The 23,942-nt window shown below is 43.2% G+C and overlaps 2 protein-coding genes across 5 annotated transcripts; one reads left to right on the plus strand and one right to left on the minus strand.

Moving 5' to 3' along the window:
• Positions 1-116: 116 nt before the first annotated feature.
• On the plus strand, positions 117-3,164 carry LOC311033286 (endoplasmic reticulum protein SC65-like). 2 transcript variants are annotated; one of them, XM_084040597.1, is made up of 7 exons: positions 117-859; positions 1,125-1,274; positions 1,394-1,565; positions 1,942-2,070; positions 2,148-2,293; positions 2,587-2,670; positions 2,879-3,164. In XM_084040597.1, exons 1-7 carry the CDS (start codon positions 398-400, stop codon positions 3,047-3,049), a joined length of 1,314 nt encoding a protein of 437 aa, XP_083896723.1. In that variant the 5' UTR covers positions 117-397; the 3' UTR covers positions 3,050-3,164. The 2 variants fall into 2 exon arrangements, with proteins under 2 accessions (XP_083896723.1, XP_083896724.1); XM_084040598.1 differs by lacking the exon at positions 2,879-3,164 and having other exon boundaries at positions 2,148-2,212; positions 2,326-2,632.
• A 1,556-nt stretch (positions 3,165-4,720) lies between these two features.
• adam11 (ADAM metallopeptidase domain 11) lies at positions 4,721-23,556 on the minus strand. Of its 3 annotated transcripts, XM_084040572.1 has the most exons (27): positions 23,244-23,542; positions 22,975-23,126; positions 20,349-20,425; positions 19,923-19,989; positions 16,259-16,341; positions 15,771-15,828; positions 14,329-14,404; positions 13,510-13,619; positions 12,777-12,851; positions 12,535-12,606; positions 11,300-11,466; positions 11,060-11,144; positions 10,851-10,941; positions 10,463-10,514; positions 10,117-10,216; positions 9,886-9,957; positions 9,500-9,592; positions 9,312-9,392; positions 9,177-9,227; positions 9,031-9,094; positions 8,787-8,892; positions 8,558-8,677; positions 8,310-8,478; positions 8,103-8,217; positions 7,480-7,570; positions 6,148-6,165; positions 5,405-5,542 (listed from the first exon to the last, which is right to left on the minus strand). In XM_084040572.1, the coding sequence occupies exons 1-27, from the start codon at positions 23,299-23,301 to the stop codon at positions 5,530-5,532; spliced, it is 2,316 nt and encodes a 771-aa protein (XP_083896698.1). In that variant the 5' UTR covers positions 23,302-23,542; the 3' UTR covers positions 5,405-5,529. The 3 variants fall into 3 exon arrangements, with proteins under 3 accessions (XP_083896696.1, XP_083896698.1, XP_083896697.1); XM_084040570.1 differs by lacking the exon at positions 7,480-7,570 and having other exon boundaries at positions 4,721-5,542; positions 23,244-23,556; XM_084040571.1 differs by lacking the exon at positions 5,405-5,542 and having other exon boundaries at positions 6,011-6,165.
• Between the last annotated feature and the right edge of the window lie 386 nt (positions 23,557-23,942).

Here is a 23,942-nt window from a genome sequence, read left to right on the forward strand (position 1 = left end):
AAACGCCATGAATAATGCTTCATTCTCAAACGTAAATATTAGTCACTGCTGTCTGGCATCTATGACATTTAAAAAAATATATTATATGAATCCATGATCCGTTCATTATCAATTTACAGCCACATTTTAAATCCTACCAGCTGGATCATCACTGTAAACAATGCGCACGCGGTCACTTTTACGCACGCATACTCTTGTGCCAAATAAAGAACACGTCAGTCAGTATGTGTGACAGCTGTAGGGCTACACTGAGAAACCCGAGACAGAGCCTCTTAAAGGCCCAATCCCGGTTTTCCCACAGACCCCCCTAAGTATTTTAGCAGACCACCACACAGGAAACCAGCAGGACCCGACAGAAGAAGAAGAAGCGGGCTGTAATGTGGGACTCTCTCTCATCATGGTTACATTCTGCGCAAAAGGAGGCGCGTTGGCGACCTTGCTTTGTCTAACCTTTGCTTTTATGACAGCCGCGCAATATGAAAACTACAACTTCAGAAATTTCCCCGCAGAGGAGCTCGCGCCCCTCGCCGCTGCGTATGGATTAGCGTTGGACCATTACGCAGCAGAAAAGTGGACCGAATCCATCAAGTATTTGGAATTGAGTTTGCGTTTGCGCCGGCTTCTCAGAGACAGCGTGAGGTACTGCGTGCGTCACTGTAACGGGAGCGAACACGGAGAACCCCGCGTCACGGGGAACCGGGAGCTCCGCGTCCACTGGCACGTTATGATGAGAGCGTCCTGCCAGAAGAAGTGCAGAGCGCATTTCCCCGCGCTGCAGCTCCCTCCTCCCGGCAGAGAGATCCTGGAAGACTTCAGCAGGAGACTTCCTTACAGATACCTGCACTTTGCGCACTCCAGAGTGAGACGCACCGTGATTCAGCACACTTTACCAACATATCACAGCCTTATTGATAGCATGTCCCCTGAAAGATGTGAGGGTTCTGGATCTAGCTCAGGACCTTTATGATCACCTCCCCAAATAACCCAGAATAAATAGTATTTGTGGCGTTTATTGGAATAAACAACCTTGATGCGTTTACCCTGTAGCACACAACCCAGTTATAGGAGACACCAAAGATAAGTCAATAGTTTCTACAACAAGGTAATGAATGATTTTCTCCCAGCTGAATGACCTGCAGAGGGCCATCCCGTGTGCCTACACCTACCTTCAGAAGAACCCCGAGGACCACGACATGCACCAGCTGATGGAGGAGTACAAGAGCCAGTACGACCTGAGCGGCTACCTCACCGACCACGAACAACAACCACATGAGGTGAGGACAACTGCTTTTTCTATAGAACACACATCATACTGGAGAATTACACGGTTCAATACTATATAATCAGCAGCACGAGTCTTCACCATCTCAGTTTCTGCTCGTTTCATTTCTAGGCCTCCTTCCTGAGAGGAGTGAAATTCGTCAATTCCGGCGACTACAGCAGCTGTGTTGAACACATGGAGGACGCTCTGAGGCTCTACCTGCAGGAGTACGACCTCTGTCAGGCAGACTGTGAGGGGACCAATCACCTTCCACCACACAGTGACTTCTACACCGTCGTAGCAGGTTCGTATGCACTTTTTTAAAGATATTAGTATTGACATGAATGACATATTTCCTAGAAACGTGTGACATACTTCGGATGTCAATGAGTCTTCCTTCCTCTCCCATAAATCATCTCACGACCCCTCAGATTTATCTTGTGACCCTTCGGAAGGGCCCGACCCCTATATTGGAGTCTCGGGGTCTACTTTTAAGCAGAATGAGTACATTTATTTGTGATATTTTAGCATATTTGCTGATAATGCTAATGTACTTTTACTTGTACTTGTAGGTGTAATGGAGTACTTTTACATTAATGTACTTTAGTAAAGGATGTGAATAAGACTTCATTTTGTGTCTTTACTAAACAATAAATCATCTCCGTTCTGCTTTTCCACAGATGTTTATGTCGACCTATTACGCTGTAAGCTGAAGTGTGAAGAAAACTTGATGCCTAATGTCGGTGGATACTTTGTGGAGAATTTAGTGCCCACTATGTACCACTACCTCCAGTACGCCTATTATAAGTGTGAGTTTACGACTGCAACCTTCCATCACTGCTCTTGAATAACAAATCAAGCTGCTGTTTTTTTGGTCTCCCACCAGTGAACGACGGGCGCAGCGCGTTGCCCTGTGCGTACAGCTACTTCCTGTTCCAACCTCAGGACCAGGTCATGCAGCAGAACCTGCAGTATTATAAAGCCTACGGTGAACAGTGGGGCCTTCAGGCCGACCACTTCACACCCAGGATGGTGAGACGAAACTCAAATTAGTCAAACTACAGGAACCACAGCTGGTTTGTCCTCATCTGCCAGTCGAGGCCAAGAAAATGACTTGCAGCCCCGATCCCAATGGGAGGGCACTTTACGGGGCTATACTGTCGAGTTTAAAGGAACACGGGCAGTTCAACCTGCGTGTTTATCATGTTCCACCCCATCGGTAACCAATTAACATCATGTGTCTGCTGAAAGTCACTAATCGGACATTAGTTCTCGGCTAACTTCTACTTTTCACGTGTCTTGATGATGTTTCTCTGTTCAAACAGGAGGCTCTCAAACACCACAACCTCACCGTCACTCAGAAGCAGATGCTGACATCTGCAGAGGAGTACTTAAAGTTGGGCGATGAGGTGAGATTCAAGAAAAACTATACTTTACTATACTATTCTTCAGCGACATGAAAGCAAAAGGCCTGTTTTCTGTAGGAATAAGGAAAAGCTAAATGACATTGTTAAGATAACGCCTTTAAAATCTTATGTGATTTGTCATTTTTTTTTTAATATTTAGAGAAAACTGTAAAGAGTCATAGTCATGGTCATTTTGGGTTCCTTTCTGAAGGATTTCCTTGGACCAGAGGAAGCTGCAGTTTTTGCCGCAGAGTCTCCAGATGTTGAGTTTGAAGGGATGGGAGACTACGAGGAGTCCATCTACACTGACTGGAGGCAGCCGAAGGGCAAAGGAGACACCGGGGAGGCAAATATCGGAGGAGAGCTGAGAGGGAGGAGTTAACACAACGGTAGATCTGTGATCTAGAGTCAGTCGGTCATTTTAGAGCCAGCAAACAGGAAAACAAGTTCACATTTCGCAATAAAAGAACGTCAATAATCACAGTTTTCACGTTTTTAATCCAAACTACAGTCTTCTATAAAGTGCTTCAGGGTTTGACAAATCAACAAGCTCACAAATGAAAACAACACTTTTTCAGCTTAATTAAAATACTGTTGATACATACTCATACAGCTGAGTAAATAACCTTTATTTGGGCTACTTTATGCATGCTAAAGGTATAAGTATTTACTTTTAGTTTTTTCCCCCTCAAAGGTGTCGCATGGATTAATTACTGAACAAATTAAGACAACATTTTGCACAAAAGTGCTCCGTATTTACTCCTTTTTTATCTTTATACTGTTTAGTATATTTATTTTGACAGTTAGTACTTTAAAACGTATAATAACTACTATGATAAATACTTCCATATGGCAAAAAGAAGCATAAATCTAGTTTGTACAAGTGGAAAATAGCCACAGATTTCATTCCAGTCCTCAACAAACTCACCGACATCCAGCAAATATTTCAACATATTTACAAATACAACCTGATTCCTAAACAGGAGGAACTACAACCCAGTTCTGTTAACTCTTCATCCCTGATCCACTACCTACCTGCAGAACTACAACCTTTATTTAAAAACTGGATTTACACAACAGACACACGTCCACCGGTCACTGTTATTCAGATATGTTTTAATATGTATTTTAAATATACAATCATGGATATTTACATTATAAGCTTAAACTGGTTACCTTCCTGTGAGACTAAACCAAAACAGCGTTTACGGACTAAAGAGCTCAAGTACGATTAAAGGGATACACGTTGACATTTTAAAATTCTGAGGAGATTTGCATTTTTTAGCCCTCACCGGCTGTTAAAAGTCAAACTAAGGTTTGGATCTCGTCTTCGAAGAACAATTTCTATGACTAACTGAAATCGTTTTAGTCACGTGTTAACATTCTTCATTGTTTCTCATTTCAGAGGCAGAGAAAATGTCAATATATTCCTTTAATGCTGCTGTAAGTCGACTGGCAGTGTAACTCGAATCGTCTCGCGTGGCACCTGTGTGATTGTGCAGTTCCTAATCGTTGTTTAAGGAGACAAATAGGCCCTTTACACCGTGCATTAAAATGCTTTTTTGGGTGGAAACATTGATTTATCTTTAATGCAAGTTGTAAAGGGGGTCGAAGCTTCCCAACTAGTCTTTGTACATCATAACAACTACAGGACGACATCTGCTAAACCTGATTTAAGACTCTCCGGCTTCCAAAGAAGAGAAACGGAGAGAATAATGAACCTGAAAGCTGCTTATTTTTTCCCCTCGTGTTTCTAAAATATTTTTTTTTAAATGTACATATTTATTGCTTATGGATCTCCTAAGTCAGAATGAAATTATCTGATGCTATTTCGAGATAAAGCATATATTTCTAGTATTACTTCAGCAGCTTGTCTGAGCATTTAGAAGCCAAATTAGAATTTCTGAACACGTGCAGAATCGAGGGAGATCCAGCGTTAAATCTGAGCGTGGATATTTCTCTGCGGCCCGAATGATGAGAGCTCAAACTTCCCTGCAAAGATCCAAATCCTCTCTCTCCAATTCAAGATTAAAAAAATGAGCAGTTTCACGCTGAGAGGCAGGAAGTGACATCACTCTCCAGACTTGTGCTTCCATTCAGAGCGGCAGTGTGTCACTGCTGTCTCAATGGGTTAACCCTATGGTACACTATGTACATCAGCACCCGTGTTCAGCATACTCGTATGCATTGTTGGTTGGACGTGGATTACATGTCGTAGCGAGAGAAAACATTCCGCGTGCGGCTGTCAGACATCGGCACGGAGACGCAAAATAGCTTCCTTGAGGGCCTGAACGACTCATTCACACATTAATGCATATTATGTAGAAGCGTTGATTTAGGACGGACTACTGGTCGATAATGAAAGGCAGCATAAGAGGAGGAAGTATGGCTATAACTGTGGAATGTAAAGGCCTAGCACACGAAAATAACCTCATCTAACGCTCCACTATTTGGTGATATTTATACACTTCTACTGCAGTTAAATTCACACCACCGAGAGGAGGTGCTTGTACTCTCCAGGAGGTTAAATATCTATTAAAACTGACAAAAAAAAGTGCATGGCCGTCTCCATGAAATCCCAATAAAACACAATAACAGTCGAAATGGCAGAAGAGAGCTGTAACCGGTGGAAGGGAAAAGAAACCTGAAAAGTTGACCCATGACCCCCGGATCTGGTGGGAATGTGTCCTCATGTATAATGAGGCTTTCCAGGAGAAGAAGACCAACAGAGACAGCGTGATGGAAATCAGAAAAGGAAACGGAAACGTTCTGAGGGCTCGGAAGTGGAAGACATCTTTGTTTTGTCTCCTCAGAGCGGACTGGACACAGTGAAGGGAAGACAGGACAGCGAAGATACGGGACTCAACCTCCCGATCTGGAAAGAGAAGAGGAACGGAGTGGAGAAAGAAGATGAAGCAAAAAGGAGGGATAAGATAGAAAGGAAAGAGGAAAGAGAAAGAGAAAAACATTGAGGAATCTGATAGCAGTGGCAGGGAATCTTAGACCTCAAATGTTCAATTTACTATAATAAGGAAATTCTCATATTTGAGAATATCTGCTGATTGATTGATCGATTAATCAACTAATTTTTGCAGCTATAATGCAGATAAGTCATGAAATAATAAAACAAAAACCTAAAAGAGGTGTACACCTTTTATTACTGAACGTTACAAAGTCGACACTGCAGCTATGTTCTAGAAATGGCAGCCAGTACAAATAATAATGAAGCAATCGTATAGCTAATACTCCAATTTTGAGCCCACCTATCCATACACTGCTGTATGTGCAGCTTTGGTGTATACTGTATATTTGTCCCCATACAAATAAATACAAAATAGACGAATATATAGATAGAAATATCTTTTAAAGGAGCTCAGCAGATGAGGAAGCACAGTATTCTTATAAACCTGATGGCATTATGATGACATAATGGACAGTAATTCAAGATTCCAGGATCAGGACTGAAAGGCAGGGTCGTACCTTCCTCTTCGGATGTTCCTGGAGTCGCAGCGAGCCGGGAACAAGACGAAGAGGGGACACAACAACAACAAAAACAAACAGGTGAGGTAGAAAGACGAGGCGAGAACATCAACTGTTGTTTCATGAGCGCAACAAGCGGAGTGAAAGAAAAAAACAATTCATGCAATGACTCCAAGGCCTTAAAAGCAAAGCATTAAAAAAGGCATTTCAAGCTCCGTCGACTTTTGTTATCCAGAAAGTCTGCAATCAAAATGAACCCACGGCATCAATCCTGGCAGATCTGATGCCACCGTACAAAGAAAGCCATGAGATTAAGGCGAAAGATTACAGTCGCAGACAAGCATTTTTACTTTCTTTGCATCCAGCAGGCATGCCAAGGCAAAGCTCGCACAAGGCAAGGCAGCCTGGTGGAGTGAGAATGAAAGGAGATCCAGGTGTGCAGAGAAGAACGTGGCTCGTTAATGTATGTATCTTTAAATCCTGCATCGTCTCTCCACCGATGTACCACTCCTATAACGCTGTCAGACTCACAAGGACAGGTAAAAAAGAAAAAAAAATATATATATAGAAAGGTTTTTTTTCTCCCTGTCAAAACCTGGGTTCAACATTACCCACAATGCAACTCGACCACAGACAATGCTGGCAGGAGATGTCCTTTTCATTCATCAATTACAATTCCCAGAGACCAAAATGACGTCCGTCCCAAACCAGAAGATATTCAATTCACAACGATGTCGACAATCGGTTGGCACGTTTGTCTCAGAAAATACTCAAATAGAGCCAGAAGTAACAATTGTTTATATTACTGATTATTTCCTTGATTAAATCCATAAATCGCAAGAAGAAGATGAAGACAATATTCCTATTTTAAAATGTGATTTGCCAATTTTGCTAAAATAACTACTCAAACGATTAATCTCTTTCTTTCTATGGACAATTCATTATTTTGAGCTGTTTCTGCACTGGTTTAATATTATATATTAATTATTATTATATTATATTATATAAAAAGCTCAATATTTGCTCCTCCAACCAAAGTCTTAAGTATCAAACTGAATAAACATCAATCATCTCATGTCATCATACGAATGCCTTCAGAGTGTTTACTAGCCAAAAGGACTAACGAGGGTTTGTAAGCCTCCCTACCTCTATAAACCCCTCCCACAGACGGTCAACCAATCTACCAGCAGTACTAATGAAGCCACGGTCTCTGGCTGGGCGTACGGATCAGACAACGAGCAGAGGAGCATTCAGCAGCGAGCCGCAGGCGTGTGTTAGCTGACAGAGGAACACAGCAGGCACACACAGATGGAGACATGCCAGGCGTCTTACTTAAATCCCCAGCCAGTTCCCCCCAGGACTATCGCTGCCACCAGAATTGCACCAGCGACCCCACCTATTATGATATTGGTACCACTGGGACCTGTGGGAATGAAGGAGTCAGCCAGTGAGGGGGTTATTATAAAATCAGTTTTGACAGTACCACTTGTTTCTTTCAGCCAACGTGGGAAAGTAGAAGAAAGGTTTGATTTTTTGGTATTTAAATACTGTCACGAGAGAAACAGGAACATGCAGGAAAATATTGCTTAAAAAGATCTACAACAAGTCGCGCAACAAAACAGCCTAAAAATGGCCTTTTTCATTTTCCATTAATATACTGTTTTGTATTTAATTTGCTTATATTCTTTACATTTTTGCATGTTTTTCTATATTTTGTCTCACTGCGTTCTTTAAACCTGCTTTAATGTATATGTTTGAACCCTTTTCACTAACATATTTATATGTTGTTGTAATTGTAAGACTAACTTACAGGAAATTAAATCCATTTATTTTGTTTTCTGGTGAGATGAGTAAAAAAGTTAAGTTCCTTCTAGCTGTTTATGTACTCTGTAACTGTGATTGTTGTGTGGCCGTCCGTTAAAAGGATGATGTGGAGGCTAACTGCTCAGTGTTACCTTTGTGTTTCTCTGGGCCCTCTGGCGGGGTCGGGATGGGGATCGGGTCAAACACGCTGCAGTCCTTCCCAGTGTAGTCTGGATCACAGATACACTTCACCTCGTTGCTGCAAGTCTGCGGAAACGAAGAGGTGTTAGTCACGTTTTCTAACCCCACAAACCTTTGCTACATCCTGGTGAAGCAGCAGCAGTGAGGGATGGACTCACCCCGTGGTGGGAGCAGATGCGTGAGGACGAGGAGCCCGGGCAGGTGCTGAGGTTGAAGGTTGTGACGGCGAGGCAGCGACGCTCCAAACACATCATGTTTGGCCCACATGGCGTCCCGTCCTCCACGTAGCCCACATCCAAGCCGTCGTCCAGCACAGCATGGCCCCCCCTGATGGTCACATGAACTCATTGCATCATTGTATAGACTGAGTTTCCACCACACTCTGTGTGTCACTACCAGGCCTCACCTGCAGTCCAGGTATCTGTTCTGATGGTGGATGGTCAGACTGGTGAGTCTTCCCTGCAGCTCACCAAACCTCGGCCTTTCTGTCAGATTGGTGCATAGCAGCAAACCGCACAGGACATCTCTGATGGAGACACAAAAAAAAACAAATTAAAAGACTTGATAACCCACCGAATCAAGTTGCTTCTTGACTACAGTTGTGTGTATTTTAAGAGGGCACGCTGTCCACTCACTGCTTGTTGCACTGCACCCATCCCTGGCCACTGGAGTCTGGGCCACAGTTTCCTTTCTCGGTGCCCTCGGAGTTCAGCTTTTCGTAGCAGAACCTGTCAGCCGAGTCTGCCAAGTGAGAACAGAGTCTTTCATTTAATGCACAGCAAGAAAATCTATAAAACGAATGGGAGCCGTGCCATTTTAAACAATCAGAGGGCCGTGCGTCATCATCAAATAGAGGTCAATATCCAATCCGAAACCTACTGTAGCCCCACAGCGTCCTGCACTGGCCGTCTCTGGTCTTACAGCGACCTCCGTAACACCGACCCTGAGGAGGAGGAGGGTGGGAATGATGAAAAGAGGACAGGCAATTATAAAGGATAAACATTTAGCAACTAGCATGAGCTTACCTGTCCAGCGTCGCACATGTAGCCATCCAGTTTGTGGACGTTATGAGGACACTGCAAGAGAGAGAGAGAACATCATCCGTCACGGTGGGTTTCGTCCGAATTCTTGAAGTATCTTAAATGTGTTCCTTCTTTTACCTGGCTGGTGTCTCCCATGCAGGTCTCAGGGATGTCACAGTCGCTAGTAGCTTCACGGCACGTCGTCCCTCTCAGCTCGTACTGTCCCAGAGAGAAGATGACAAAAAACAAAAAGAGCAGGTGTGAGAATAAAGAGTCGATCCGGGTGACAAACCATCCAGTTACAGTGATGTATGGAAGCAGCTCACCCTGCAGCCCCTGCAGCAGAGACCGTTGCTGCACATGGCATTGTGGGTAAGGGTGCACTTCTTACAGCAGTTGGCTCCGCTCCGTGCACACTCCTATTAGTCAGAGATGAGATGTGTTGAACTCAGATAACCGGCTATCCTTACAATCTGACTGCAATCAGCACATGCTGCAAAGACATGGAGGCTAAACGTAGAGTACCCAGTTTAGATGTTCTGTGAGGAGCATTTTGTGTAGAAAAAATACAAAAATGTATTTGAAAGTTGTGAGTTTAAATGTGCAGCGCAATTTGAATGGAACCGGGCTGAATGTGTGATTAAAATCAATGGGTCAAAATCAGTCCTTATCAGAGAAGCAAAGAGAAACAGCTTCATTCAAATGTGCTCACCACAAACGTTCCACAGTCACATTCCTCTCCCTGCTCCACATAGCCGTTCCCACACTCTGATGGGTCCAGCAGCTTCAGGAGAAACAATGACAATCCATTCAAACCAATTTAACTTTGGTATTAATAAACAGCGAGATTTATTCACAGAAAATGACCTTTCCTTCATTCTGGAGATGAAATTCTGGCTGTATTTTATTATTATATTAAGATCCATCGATGTGATTCTCTCACCTTGCTGGGCTTGTTGAAGAGACAGCTGCCTCCACCCTGTTGGAGGAATCGCAGGTACTCGTCGATACTGCAGCGAGAGAACTTCCTGGGCAAGTGGTACCTAACAAAATATGGAATAATCACACACCATTACCATTTGGATTGGCATCAATTGCAATACTGCATAAAAACTTAAAAAATCTGAATAAAAGATGATTACCTAATCTTGTTACTATTTCACCCACATAATAATTACATGTCATTTACATGGTGGACTTTATACAACTTAAAAAGCTATAATATGAAGTCATATTCACAGTTGCTGTTCAGTTCCCTGATTGATTTATTAAATGTAAAAAGTGCATACCCTGTGTCCTCCATGATACAGCCCAGCCATGGGTCTGGACACCTGCAGTCTGCTGAACACACACAAACACACACACACAACATTATGTAGTCATTGTTTGACGGCAATTCTGTGAGCTCACCACATGAGGGAGCTGTTAGTAAGAGTTTTGTATAGTACTTGAGTCAAATACAATTTGGAATTGTATCTGAGATGACTTGTACATACGTTGCTGAACTAAGCAAACATTGCAGGAATGAATAATAATAACTGCATAAGAAAAACAAACATCGGCATCTAAAGTTTGCACGGCAAATTGCCTTTTTTTACGCCTCTGCTTTTCTAAATGAATCATGTCAGATTCACATAACTCCTTGAGTCAGATGTCTGCGTTGCACTTTAGTCTCACCTGCAGCCAGTCGCTCCTTGTTTCTCAGCATGCCAATGTTCTGGCCAAGACTCTGACTCAGAGTGATGGCCATGGGGCCCACGCTGCCGAACTGAAGACAAACAGAAAAATCAAGTCATGGTAACAACTAGAGGGAGGAGAGACTGAGCCGACCCTGAGATACAGACTCATGACACTTAAATAAAATACACCACTTTATGAAGCCTCACCTCGTTGATGCCTCCACCCCGAGTGATGGAGCAGATGCCCCCGATGTAGGCTGCCTCACTGCGACTGCTCATGAATGTCCTCCCACTGTAGTGAAGACAGTGACACTGCTATAATAATAATAATAATAATAATAATAATAATAATAATAATAATAATAATAATAGGCACAGGAGGAGGAGGAAGAAAGAGAAAGGGGAGGAGAAGAAGAAGAAGGAGACGAAGACGAAGCCTGAACCCACGAGAAGAGGTGAACGGCGTCGCAGCGTTCCTTGATGCTCTCCTTCCTGTACTTCATGAAGTCACGCAGGGTGAGCAAGGCGTCGTCGCCCACGGAGATCCTGTTTTCAGAAGACCAGGTTTCCATGGCCACCAGGACGATGCGGGTGTTGAGCTGCTCCTTGTAGATCTGGAAACATCAAAAGGGGGAGAGAGAAGAAAAAAAAAATCTTAAAATATATCTTTTGCCTTTTTTGTCAGTTACTTTCCATCGTTCCTTAAAACTGAAGCAAAAAGCTGATTAGAGGAGCAATAAATCTGAATAGAATGAAATAATGAATAAGCAGCAGCTTAAACATGCATGTGTGAACGCGAATCAGAAATGTCTTCTAAGAGAATGACAGCGCTCTGGATTATCCTCAAAGCAGCTGTGAAATTAAATACAAAATTCAGGGGCAAAATCCCAACAAAGACAATCAGTTTGGCCTCACATTCATCCCATCTCTATTAATGCAGTGAGAGTAACAATAAACTACAAAAAAATTTAAAAAAAGATAGTGGAAACGATTCTGATCTTAAGTGAGACATAAACATTGCAGATAATGGAAACAGTTGAACCTGTCTCTACTTTAGACATATGAGTGGGAGGAGGAGGCAGGCAGCAGTCGGTTGCCATGGAAACCAGCATCGCCGTGTTTTGTCCCCAGTCAGTGAAGGTCTTTTGCATGTTGAGGACGCGGAGTGAATTTTTATGCATATCATTCGATTGTTTTGCGAGGTCATCACGCCCGATCCGTGTAAACCGCTTACAGCGATCACAATAGAAGGATAATGTGACCTCAACCACAGAGTCCGTCTACAATTACATATTTACATTTCTTTAATTAGTATTTTTAGTCTTTCTACTTTGTTTGAACTTTGATTATATTGCATGGAAATTCATGTAAGTCATGATGGAGATATCATCGCCATATTCATAAATCATTCATATTGAAAGACCCTATTAAAAGATGATGAGGATTTAAGAGACGGCAGCATATATTTGGCATTTAAAAGATGGCTAAAACATAAAACAGACTTTTTGTGAATCGGGGATGGCAGCTGTCCCACTTGCAGGGAAAAAAACTGAAATGTGCCCACAGTAAGCTCCAGAGACGCCCAACAATAGATTCACTATGAAGGGGTGCCATGCTTTTGAAAAAGAAACAGATGATAGGAAGTGGCGGCTCATAGTCAACTCAACATTTTTGCCACTCACCACGTCGGCCATGTTCACCACGGCTTTGGCAAAGTTCTTCGTCTGAGTGACCGAGCGACGGAGCTGCACGAACTGACGAGAGGAGGAAAAAAAATGCCTTTCATCTTCTTTTTGTGGGCTGATTTTAAAGCCTTATCAGTTGATTAAAAGCCTTATTTTAGGCTCAGTCATGCTCACTTCTTATTATGGCCTTCATGCAGCAGTTATAAAGATAAGGTTAAAAAAGAAAGCTTTGCATCTACCAGTTCATGGTCGTTGACCACCATCAGCTCGATGTACTTGGTCTCCGTCTGGACGGTGCGCTGGCCTCGCCGCACCTGGAGGGGGCAAAAGAAATCCACACAACCGGATGTTTGAGTCCTCTGTCATAATCACCTTCACACAGGACGAACAGACAAACGCAATGAAGACACACACACACACACACACACACACACACACACACACACACACACACACACACACACACACACACACACACACACACACACACACACACACACACACACACAAGCTGATGCCGGTGAAATTCTAGTCTTTGTCCTTGAAGAGGGAAACAACTTAAAGAGCAACAGTCATTCTTTCATTAAGCAGAAAAGTGCTCGTCTCAAGAGATAAATTGCAGCTTCGGCATTCGATTACTTCGGGAGTCTGACAAGAAAGAGAACCAACATTAAATATTAATATCTAAATAAGTAAAAATATCCTTAAGTATTATTGAGTAGGATTAAAAAAAGAAAAACTCTATCAAACTTCACACCCTCAATTTGTGACGCATGCTTTCCGAGTGATTTTCTCTGATTTTACAAAGCTCCTCCACACCTCTTCTTTTACTTATCTTATTAGCATGAAAGCGGAGACGAGCTATCAAGCATGCTCGTGGAAATTTGGCTGTAAAATATTAATTGTGTTTGCACATCATCTCCGATGTTTCGCCGTACATGGATGCGTGTGTTTGGGAGACTGAAAACTGACTTGTCTTTTTGAGCGTCTCAGGCTTTCTGCAAAGACGGGCTTCTCCTCTCCAGACCAGTCGTCTCCATCCTCCGGCCGACCCTCTGGCTCGGTGCCGTTCACGGAGCGTTCTGGGAAACGCACCATATGCAAAGAGTAAAGTGAGTGTGAGGGGGGAGAAAATGGCCAGTCATCAGTCCGTGGATGGACGTAACCATGTATTTTAGTCCACTGATCTGCAGGAGAAATCAATATCGTACAGCCGGCGGAGGAGAGGGGTGGAAAGGTGAGAGTATAACTAGCCAAGTGGGAAGAGGGAGAGAGAGGGGCGAGGAGGCAGGAAGGGAGGAGCGCTGTGGGATGGGTAACAGGAAGGAGGGAGGGAACGAGTGTCAAAGAGGACGGAGGAGAGGCAGCCAGATGAGACGTTAAGTGCAAGGGCGAGGAGGGCAGCGGGACAACCTGAGGAGGCAGGACGAACGAGAGGGAAAGCAGACAAACTGGATTACAGAACATTTGATTGTGTCAGACCATCCAATGTCAAGAACAAGGCCGAACATGTCACATCCTAACAGAAACGCCAGTCACAAGCTGCATCCTGTCAGGTTCCATCATATCGAATCGTTTAACAACAAAAGGCAGATGTTAAGGTTTCAGCAATGAGTCATAAAAGTCTATTTGTGTTATAGCTGCAGGTACTGTGTCACTGAGGATTGGTTAGAGGGCAGAGCAGAGACAGGGATTTTGTTCCCATCAAACTTTTATCATCAGGAGGGACTGAAATACTTTCAGTTAAAGGGGAAAGTAACCGTGAGGAGTCTTTCCTGATGGCGGTCCTACCTGGACTGGGAGGTGGGATGAGGTCAATGTCCGGCATGCGATACACCACGTGGTCGTTCCGCTCCTGAAGGTCGTCCTAAAAACGTACAAGAGAAAAAGGACGGATGAGTTTTTTGAAAAGTCACTGAGTTTGGATTAAAAAGACATTTTTTTTAGATTAGAACTCAAAATGATTACACAGAGCAACTTTAATTGCCTGGATCTTAATTGCATCTTTCTGAGTTCTGAAGATTGTGACTCTTAACGGTCCACATAATAATCAGCTTTGGGTTTCGCATGTTGAATTTAAGTAATCAGATCACAGTGTCTCAGTTTTCTATAACGGAAGAAAAATGCTTATAGAGGATCCATAGAAGAGCCAGATTACAATCTTCCAGACATTTGTCAACAGGAATAATAACTACAAAAGTTACTAATGCGCCTCCAGAGCCTTATCGAGAGCGTTTTGAAGAGAAAAGCAAAAAAAATAGCTCTTAAAAAGTGTCATCAAGAATGAATAATGCATGTTTTTCTGTGGTAATGTCATATAAAACAAAATGGACCTGTTGGTTACTTTTGATAGACCATTCCAGGAGTAAGAAATGAGAAGTTTTACTGAAGTCAGACAGCAGCAGGTGGGAGATCAAGCAGAAGCAAATCTGACCACTGCCTTTTAAAAAAAAAAATGCACCGGGCTTTGATCAACAGACGAAAATGCAGAACTCATCCTGAACTTTTAGTCCACAGCGTCTCCGTGGGAGAAAGCGCCGCCGTGTCCTCTGGAGCGCAGGTGGCCCGACGGGAAGGAAAGTGCTCCGATGCATAATTAATCGATTACTGGGCTGTCATAATGGCAATAACACTGCTGGACACTGTGGTGCACTTGAGCTGGGGATAAATACTTTATGAAAATGACCCGTCTGATAGAGAGCCGAGGAGAGAGAGAGAGAGAGAGAGGGAGTTTGAAAATGAGCTGGAGGCTATTGATCCATCTCTCCAGTCTATGTAATTCAGCTGTACTTCGATTACGGTGGGCCTTAATGGGGGAAAAAAGCTCAGCCTCATCCACTCTAAACACTAACTCTCCCCTCAGTCTCTGTTATACATTTCTTTTTGATACTAGATCTCTTCTAACACCAAATCAGAGTTGTTTTTTAACTTATTTTTATTTGAAATCCTTCCATCCCTGGGAGATGATTGCCTCCGTCAGACGAGACAGGAGATGTGTTTCAGCGGTGGTGGATTGTGTATCAACTCAATACTTTCCATACAGCAGCTCGGAGATAGAGTGACACCGTCTGGACTGACGGAAAGTCACGGAGACCGGAGAGAGAAAGTGAGACCGCCGACGACTTCTCACCATATTTTCTTGAGTTTAAAAAACGATTAAATTCATGTCCTTGGTTTGATGCCAAAGAAATTCAATATCTGTGTGTTTTACCACTTATTGATAATTGACTCACCTCTTCACCGCCAACAGGTTCAATCCCGTAGGAGAAGTTCCCGTCAGAGAACATCCCCCTGAAAAACACCAAACACAGCAACATGTTAGGTTTTGTCTTGGCGTCAGTCTCTGTTGTTGACCTTTTCGTTTGGTTTAATTACGGGTACATGTTGTAAATGTGGTTGAACCTCGTTCAAATGTGCTGCAGGATATGCACTCATTGTATTTTCATGGAATAGTCTGAGATATGGGGAAAATGCTTTTTCTCTTTCTTGCTGCCAGTCAAGCACTCTCATGTCTGGACGGTTAATATGAAGCTAGTTAGCTTAGCTTAGCACAAAGCCTGGAAACAGGAGGAAACAGCCAACTTATGTGAAAAAATGTTGAAATAATAAATTATTTTTTTCTCAAGGAAAAAAACGATATTCTACTTGATCTGTTCTGGAATCCAAACTTTGATTCGAGGACTCCGAGATGGCAGGTGAAGTGACGCCGTGTTGGACTCACCGGAGGCCGTGGCAGGTGGACAGAGCAACCCAGGAGGCCGGCAGGCCCCTCACCCGCCCGTGGTAGTAGCAGTGCTCTCCTCCCTGCAAATAAGATTACAGTGACACTCAATCCACCATCATCCAGTAACATGTTCATGTCACGCTTCACAAAATGAAACCAACACCGACTTGCGAACCCCTCCGTGCTGCTAAATACACACGGGGTTGGTGTTTCCTGTCCGCCGGCCCGCTGGGTCGACTGAAGGATATCGGTGGCTACTGTACGACTTGGCGTCCTGGAAAACCTACACCTAACAAAGGCTGCAGCTGAGTTGAGTTTCAGCGAGGAAAAGTGAAAAGGACGGGGGTCAAAAGGGAGAAACTTTAAAGTCAGTTTTGTGCAACAATTTGAATTGTAGCACAAAAATCTAAGAATATCGCAGCCTGATCTCAAGGAGACAGTGTGTGTAAGTTGATGCTGCCTTGACACTGGAGCTAGAAGGATGGATGTTCCTCTCACTTTATAATGTGTCCTGTTTAACCTGTTTAAATTAACTGGAATGTTGTGTGTTGTGATTATTCTGTGGCCACAATGTGTTTCAGTTGAACAGCTGAACTGCTGTAGGGTGTTAAGTGTTCGCCCCGGCTCCCAGATACCTTCACCCGATAATTCATAATGCGACTGGATGATCATGTCTAGTGTTTCCACGCCGCCTCTCACAGTACAGGAGTGATCAGATTACCACAATTGGAGAGGAGACTCTGTCAGTCAAGCAACACGTGCATGTTTAAATGCTAAAAAAAAGTTGTGAAGAAAATAAAAAGAGACTTCTTATAATGAACGAGGCTTCAGCTTCAGCTAAATTATTATAAATAAATAGTAGCTATTTGGTGTGTGTGTGTGTGTGTGTGTGTGTGTGTGTGTGTGTGTGTGTGTGTGTGTGTGTGTGTGTGTGTGTGTGTGTGTGTGTGTGTGTGTGTGTGTGCCAGTTCAGGTGTTTGTAATGAACCCCAATAAGTAATGTCTGCCACCCGAGCCTGCTGTTGTCTGGCGCGGCTGGCGGACCAAAAAGAAAAAGAGGCAACGTGGAGCCGTCGTTCTTTATGCTCGGTCAACCTTTACTCCGAGGAGCAACTTGAACCTGAAAAATCTTTCCGACGTCCCGTCAACTGTTCGTAAATGGACATCCTTGACCATTTTACCGACCAGTTCTGCATCGCTTTATATTTAGAAGAGATATGTATTTGATAAATCTCTTTTATGCGTGTGTTCTTGAAAACATAGACATGTTAAATACTTAATGAGACCAAATCAATGCATTCAGTCGGAGCTCAAAACAACAGAATGTATGCTAGCCTTTCATATTAGATTTAAAGTACATCAGACTCCCTCATGTGGTGCAAAGGTGTACTGCAGATATAAATGTTGAATAAAAGACTATGGAAGAAAATGTTCAAATGTATAAAATGCCATTTTTTGAATTTTTATTATTGCACTAGAGCACAAATTAAGTGATCATCAAAGTCAGTGGGAGTCTTCCTCTGGGGACCATGAATGTCTGTATAACATTTCAAGATATACTGGAAAAAGTAGCTTAATGTATTGATAAATTTAGGGTCCGTTACTATGAAAATTTTAACTTAACTTTTGCATTAAAAATGTAAATCATTTCAGGGTTAAGTTGAAAGTAGTGCAATCGTGTGTGTGACAATTAATGGAAAATAATAATAATCCTAATATTTTTTCATGGAGCTTATTTAGATTCAGTGCCATTTCATCTGTTGAGGAAGAAAAGGACGTTAATCATTCATACCAAGCAGTGAGACAGCTCGCAGCACTTAGTCAGGGCAAGATAATAAATAAATAAAAAGATTACAAGGCTAAATGGAGGAAATCAAATTGCCTAACACAGTAGACACACACCGACTGTGAGTGTGCCTTTCAGACGAGATGAATGCGCTTCAAGCAATGGCCAGACACACCAACAAAAAGAAGAAAAAAAAGAAAAGCACGTTGTGTGAGTAATCACGGAAATATCATCAATGCTGGGACGACAAGTAACACTAGAAATATGAATGAATAAAACAACTGCTTGCACAAATATAAGCAAATAAACAGTTACGTCCCGGGGAGACGAGGATTAAACGTGACAGTTGAAACTAACTGAATTAGAAAAGCCGGGGTTTGCTTGATGTCTGGACCTTTGACTCAGCATTGCTGAGATGAGACGAGCAGAGGAAAGGTAATGGAACGACAGGAGCTAATGTAAAGTGAAAGGAAGGCTACGTGAACAAAAAGCATCAGTTAGGAATATTAGACGTCCAGAGCGAGTAAGAGAATCATTTATTATTTTGTGAACTTATTAAGATATCTAAATAAACACAAACGTGTCCGATTGAAGCCAATGCATTATCAATGGACAAGGTTTTATCATTTGAAATGATCTGATATGCAAGGCTGCAAGCTGGTGGGAAACATTGTCTATTTTAAATAACAAAGAAGGAATCAAAGCAAGTATTCACCAGCAACAACAGCTCCCATCACTTCCATCTTGTCCCTAATCCAATTCCTCTTTTCGTCGTGTCATCGACATTCAATCCGAACGAGCCGGTCACCGGCTCAACGTTATAGTATAGATCCGCAGGGACCAATAAAAAAGTGGCACACAAAGGCAGGGGGAATTTATTGGCACGTCAATAAGACTAAATTAATCAAGACGGAGATGGTGTCGGCGGGGGAGGGGCCGCAAAGCCCTCGTTCTCAGTCCAGCGTGTGGAGAATAAAATGTCCATGTAAGCAAAAAAAAAGTGCATTTCGACTGTGTACTTTCTCCACAGATGCATGGAGACATGCCTGTCTGCAGCTCAGACATACAAATGTGCTGTACTAATAATGTAAAAGGATCGGCCAACCATTTTAATCCATATTCTTTATGATTTCCCCATTCTCACACCATGCTAGTAACCCATGAATATATTATACTGATAGAATGCTAATAAAATCCATCTTTTTCCTGCCCCTGCACACAAAATCTCTTCATTTCTTTGATTGCAAATAAACGCAGCAATTGTTCAGTATTACATGGTGTTGCAAAGGTCAGGGTAGAGGATGGCTGTAAGACTTGGTTTAGTTGGTTCTGGAAATGGAATTGATTTGAATTCCCCTCACGGCACAACAAAATAGACCCACGCTGCTGCCGCCGCCGCCGCCGCTGCTGCTGCTGCTGTTACCCATGGCAACCATCTACTGATTGGTCAGGTGGTCGTTGGCAGAGACAAGATGAGTGAAAGAGACACAGACAAAGAGAGCAAGACAGGGACAGAAAGAGGGAGGGACAGAGACTGAAATGAAGCCGAGGAAACAGCCGTCTCTCCCAGATGTTCTCGAGTCCAGACCACTGTAGACCATAACGTTATTATCGGGCCGTTTGCTCAGATATATAATGCACTACAGAGAGGAGCAACTGCAGCCAGACAGCTAGTTTTGGACTCCAAAGACTCAGCATGATGTGTGGACGGATGAGTGAAAGAAACGAACAACAAAAAAATAGTTTTGAAAACCTGCTGCTACTTTTTTTGGCATCTTAGAAAAGAAATATAGCGTACTGTCAGCAGAGTGACTATTTTCTCCTCAAACTTTCAGTCAGAAAGCAAATCAAATCATTTATTTTAGATAGTCTTACCATATTCTGTGACGGCTGCCCATCCTTCTCATAGTGACGCTCCACATAGTCTGTAGACAGCAGGTTGCTGGAGGGAAGAAGAAGGAAAATATGTGAGAAAAGCAATAAATCACCCTAACATTTCATTTTTAATTCAATGTGACTATTAGCGTCCATTAAGGGTCATTATTCTAGAGTGCTATTTGACAGAATAACACACATTACAGATGATTCATAAGTAAAAAACTGAAATGTGTGAAGATGCAGTCCATTAGGGCAAAAATGTGCGGGGTGAGAAAAGAGGGATGGGAGGTATTGAGCTTGCAGCCGGACATGGAGTACAATGCTGCAGGTGGGTGGGGGGGAGGAATGAGGTGTGTATGCGAGTCAGTGTGCTGTAGACAAACCTCCGTGGTACAGATGTCTTGCAGGAATGTGGGGACTTACTGGTTGAGTTCCAGGTCAAGGATGAAGGACGTGCCAAAGGCCTCCACCAGGAAGCTGCTCTGGGCCAGATGGACGGGCTGAGGAGGGGTGGAGGGAGGAGACGGGACTGAGATTTACATCGGAATCAATTTACTCAGACGCCGATTTAAGCAGCAACCAAAGTGAATCTGATTGATGGCGTCTGACTGTTGGTGGTAGTACATGTGTTATCACCTCAATAAATTAATTTAATCATTAAAAAGCAATTGCCTTATTTGACCAATTTCATGTTTGCTATGCTATATATTAATATGTATCTATGCTTAATCAAGCTTAAAAATTAATGTTGACATCATAAACAAAACATAAAGATTTCCAGGGTTGTGTAGAAGTCAAGCAGACTTACTTACTTTTAGATCATATAGATTTTCCATTATAAAACCATACGTCTCTAATTCATATAGCTGCATATGTTGATCCCAGACACTGACTCAATGACTCATTAATTTGTCATTTCTTGTTTTCAGTATAAAGATATGATAAAGAGAGCGTGGAGGAGGGGAGAAGACTGATGGAGGTTTAATATGAAATAGGGTAAAAGTGGGTGTTGGGGCTCATGAGCTCTGTCTAACCTTGCTCCAAGGTGAGCCTCGTGGACATTATAGGATAGAGCTCTGCGCTGGCTCCCATCAGTACTTACTGGCCGAGCAGCAAAGCTGGTCTCATTAGTATTGCCATGCACTCTCTGCAAACCACTTAGCATCAATCTGAACCTCCACTGGGTCCATATAGTGTACAATAAAAAAGCCCACAACTGTGCCTGTTAGCAGAGATAAGAAAGCTGCATCAGCTGCTCTGACTGAGGCCATCTTTTTTTTCTACATAAAAGCTTACTTATTCATTTTTTACTAAAGTCAAGACATTAAAACTAAACAGAAAAAAAATCAGTAAACGTCATTTTAAAGTTTAAATGTAAAATATTCTAAAATAAATCATCTTTTTTTAATTTTGAGTGTACTAATTGCTGTTGGCAGCAGCAATTTATGATGTTTTTTTTCCGCTTTTTTTTTTATATATTAACAACTAAAACGTAGATGGATTAATAAAACTAAAAAAAATATTTAACCAAGAGTTTAAACCCAGCTTGCTTTGAGAAAGCGATGAACCTTTATCTCAGTTTACAGTAACACTCCCTGTTAGAAGAGCAGCAATGACGACAGGAAAGAGATGTAACGTCAGGTCATCGCATCTTTCGGTTTAAAGATATTTAAGCCTGTATTGATTGATTTTTGAAACCTGACACACATACATCCAATATCGCTCTACTTTTAGCTCTGAGAGAAACAGCTGGCTCGTTGCCTGCACATATTTTTCGGAGTGAAACAGTTGCGGGTTTTGTCTGAACCAGCTACGCCTTTCAGGTTACACATATCACACATTTGATCTATCGCCAATATAAAATATTGATTATAGAAGCTTGAAAATGTGTTAAATTTGATACTGATACTATAGTAGAGTAATGGCCGATGGCCGCCACTCTGCACTGCACTCAAACAGCAGTTACAGCTGATAATGCCATCCCAACCCACAGTGTATTGCACTGTTGCAGTTGTTTGCATCATTAGCGCAGCTGGCACCGTTAGCTGCCAGCCACAGGTTCAGCCGTCGCCATGCCGACAGCTGTGGAGAGGCAATAGATATGCTCTGAATTCCACTGATCGATACTTTGCTTTAAAAAAAAGTCACACAAAAGATTATGATTGTGTTTCATCAAGTCTTCCAGAGAGCTTTTCCAGTCTCGGGAAAGAGAGGTCCTTAGAAGGCACAGTGCCCACAGAGGGTAGCTGAAGGTCAGACCTGTGTCATATCCACTGACAGGCCCGCAGCTGGCCAACAGTGTGTTTATAGTGAAGGTAATCAGAGAGGACAGGTAGAGGTGTGAAATATAATCTAATGGAGTGGAAAGGAGAAGGCAGTGGGCTGAGGGTTCTCTGCCCTATTGTGGACTGGGCAAGCTTGGCTCCTAGGGGGGGTCACAGGGGTGACGGACACATGACCTCAAAAGAGAGGGCAAACCGGGGTGAACCAGGCTGTGTCACTGTCAAAGCACAGACGGAAGTGTATCATTCACTCTGCTGAGAAGATGTTTGGCTGCAATCTGCCATCCTCCCGGGACCTGTAAGCCTCCAGGACCCTGAGGTGGGGCAGGAAAGTTTGTAGCCGACCCCCCCTCACCCCTCAAACTGCTTCAGTCAGTACCTTCAGGTAGGTGCTGAGGTCTGGTAGGTCCAAAAACGCCACAAAAACAGAGTCTTCCCAACTACAGCCTCAAAAACGGATTCTGATTCGGTGTCTTACATCCCATCATTTACACACACAGCAAATATATAATAACTCAAATCATACACCGTTCATAAAATGTGACGATTTATGATCTATTGAATTCTTATTTTAATTCGGTTTAATGTCACACTGCTGGGAGAATCACAGAGAGGTCGGTGTCCTTGTCAGAGTGGACAGCTCTATGTTGATGGAGGAAGTCAGCAACTCCTCGTGAAACAATGACACCAATTTACTGGGGAGACTGTATGGGGAAATGTAGGAACTGAGATGGGGTTTAACCTAAACCTGATGCATCTGCACTCACCTGTGCCCCAGCTGTGTGGTTCTTGACCCGGGTGTCCAGGCGGCTGTGGGGCAGCTCCTCCTGGGAGTGGATCTGTTGCAGGAGCCGCTTGGGCTTAACGACCTGTTCTGCGGACGGCAGCCTTCCCTCCACACTCCCCCGTTCCCCCACAGCTGCAGGGACAAATTACACGGATGCAGTAATTGACAGAAAAATGTCATTGTTGTGTGTGTTTTTATCGGTTGCTTGTGATAAAATACAAACAATTACATGAAAGAAAAGCGTCTCACCTGCCACGGCGCAGCGCGCGCACACTGCAGCGAACAGCAGGCATCTCACCGCGAGCATGATGCTCTCATAGTCCCGGGGAATCTCCTCGGTGCGGCGCCGTTAAACGAAGCGACAGGAGCCGCGAGCGGAGCAGCAGTAGGACCGTTGCCGACGGCGAAGACAAATCAAACAGCGGGGTTCCTTTGAAGGCGGCGCCCGCATTCCTCACCCATCCTTTTTTTTTTTTTTTTTGCGCCTGTAGCCTAGTTAAAAGCCCCCCGACGAGGCTCCTCCGCTCGGCTCCGGGAGCATGGTGTGTGTCGGTGTCAAAGTGTGATCTCACACTCGTCTGTCGGCCTGGGGAGACGCCGGACTCCCTCAAAGCAATGAGGCTGCGCGAGGAGACGTGGACCTGGAAACAAGCAGCACATGGGGTTTGACAGGCCCACCCTCGCGCTTTGATGAGACCTGATGGGTCCAAAGCTAAGGTCCGGGGACCCAAAGGGTGACCCTAGTAGTTTACTCCTTCAGCAGGGGGCACTAGGACCATGCGAAAGCTAATGGCCAATCAGAAGAGAAACTGTTAAATAGGCTGATTGGCAGTGAGACCTCAGACTTCAATCCAGCCTCCATGGGGCTGAAATGGTTGACTCTAGTAAGGTGACATTTTTTTTATTTTTTTTTAGCATTGTTTCATATTAATTAAAAAAAAAAAATTA

Source organism: Eutrigla gurnardus (assembly GCF_963514095.1).
Source record: "Eutrigla gurnardus genome assembly, chromosome: 22".
In the NCBI taxonomy this organism is placed as follows: domain Eukaryota; kingdom Metazoa; phylum Chordata; class Actinopteri; order Perciformes; family Triglidae; genus Eutrigla; species Eutrigla gurnardus.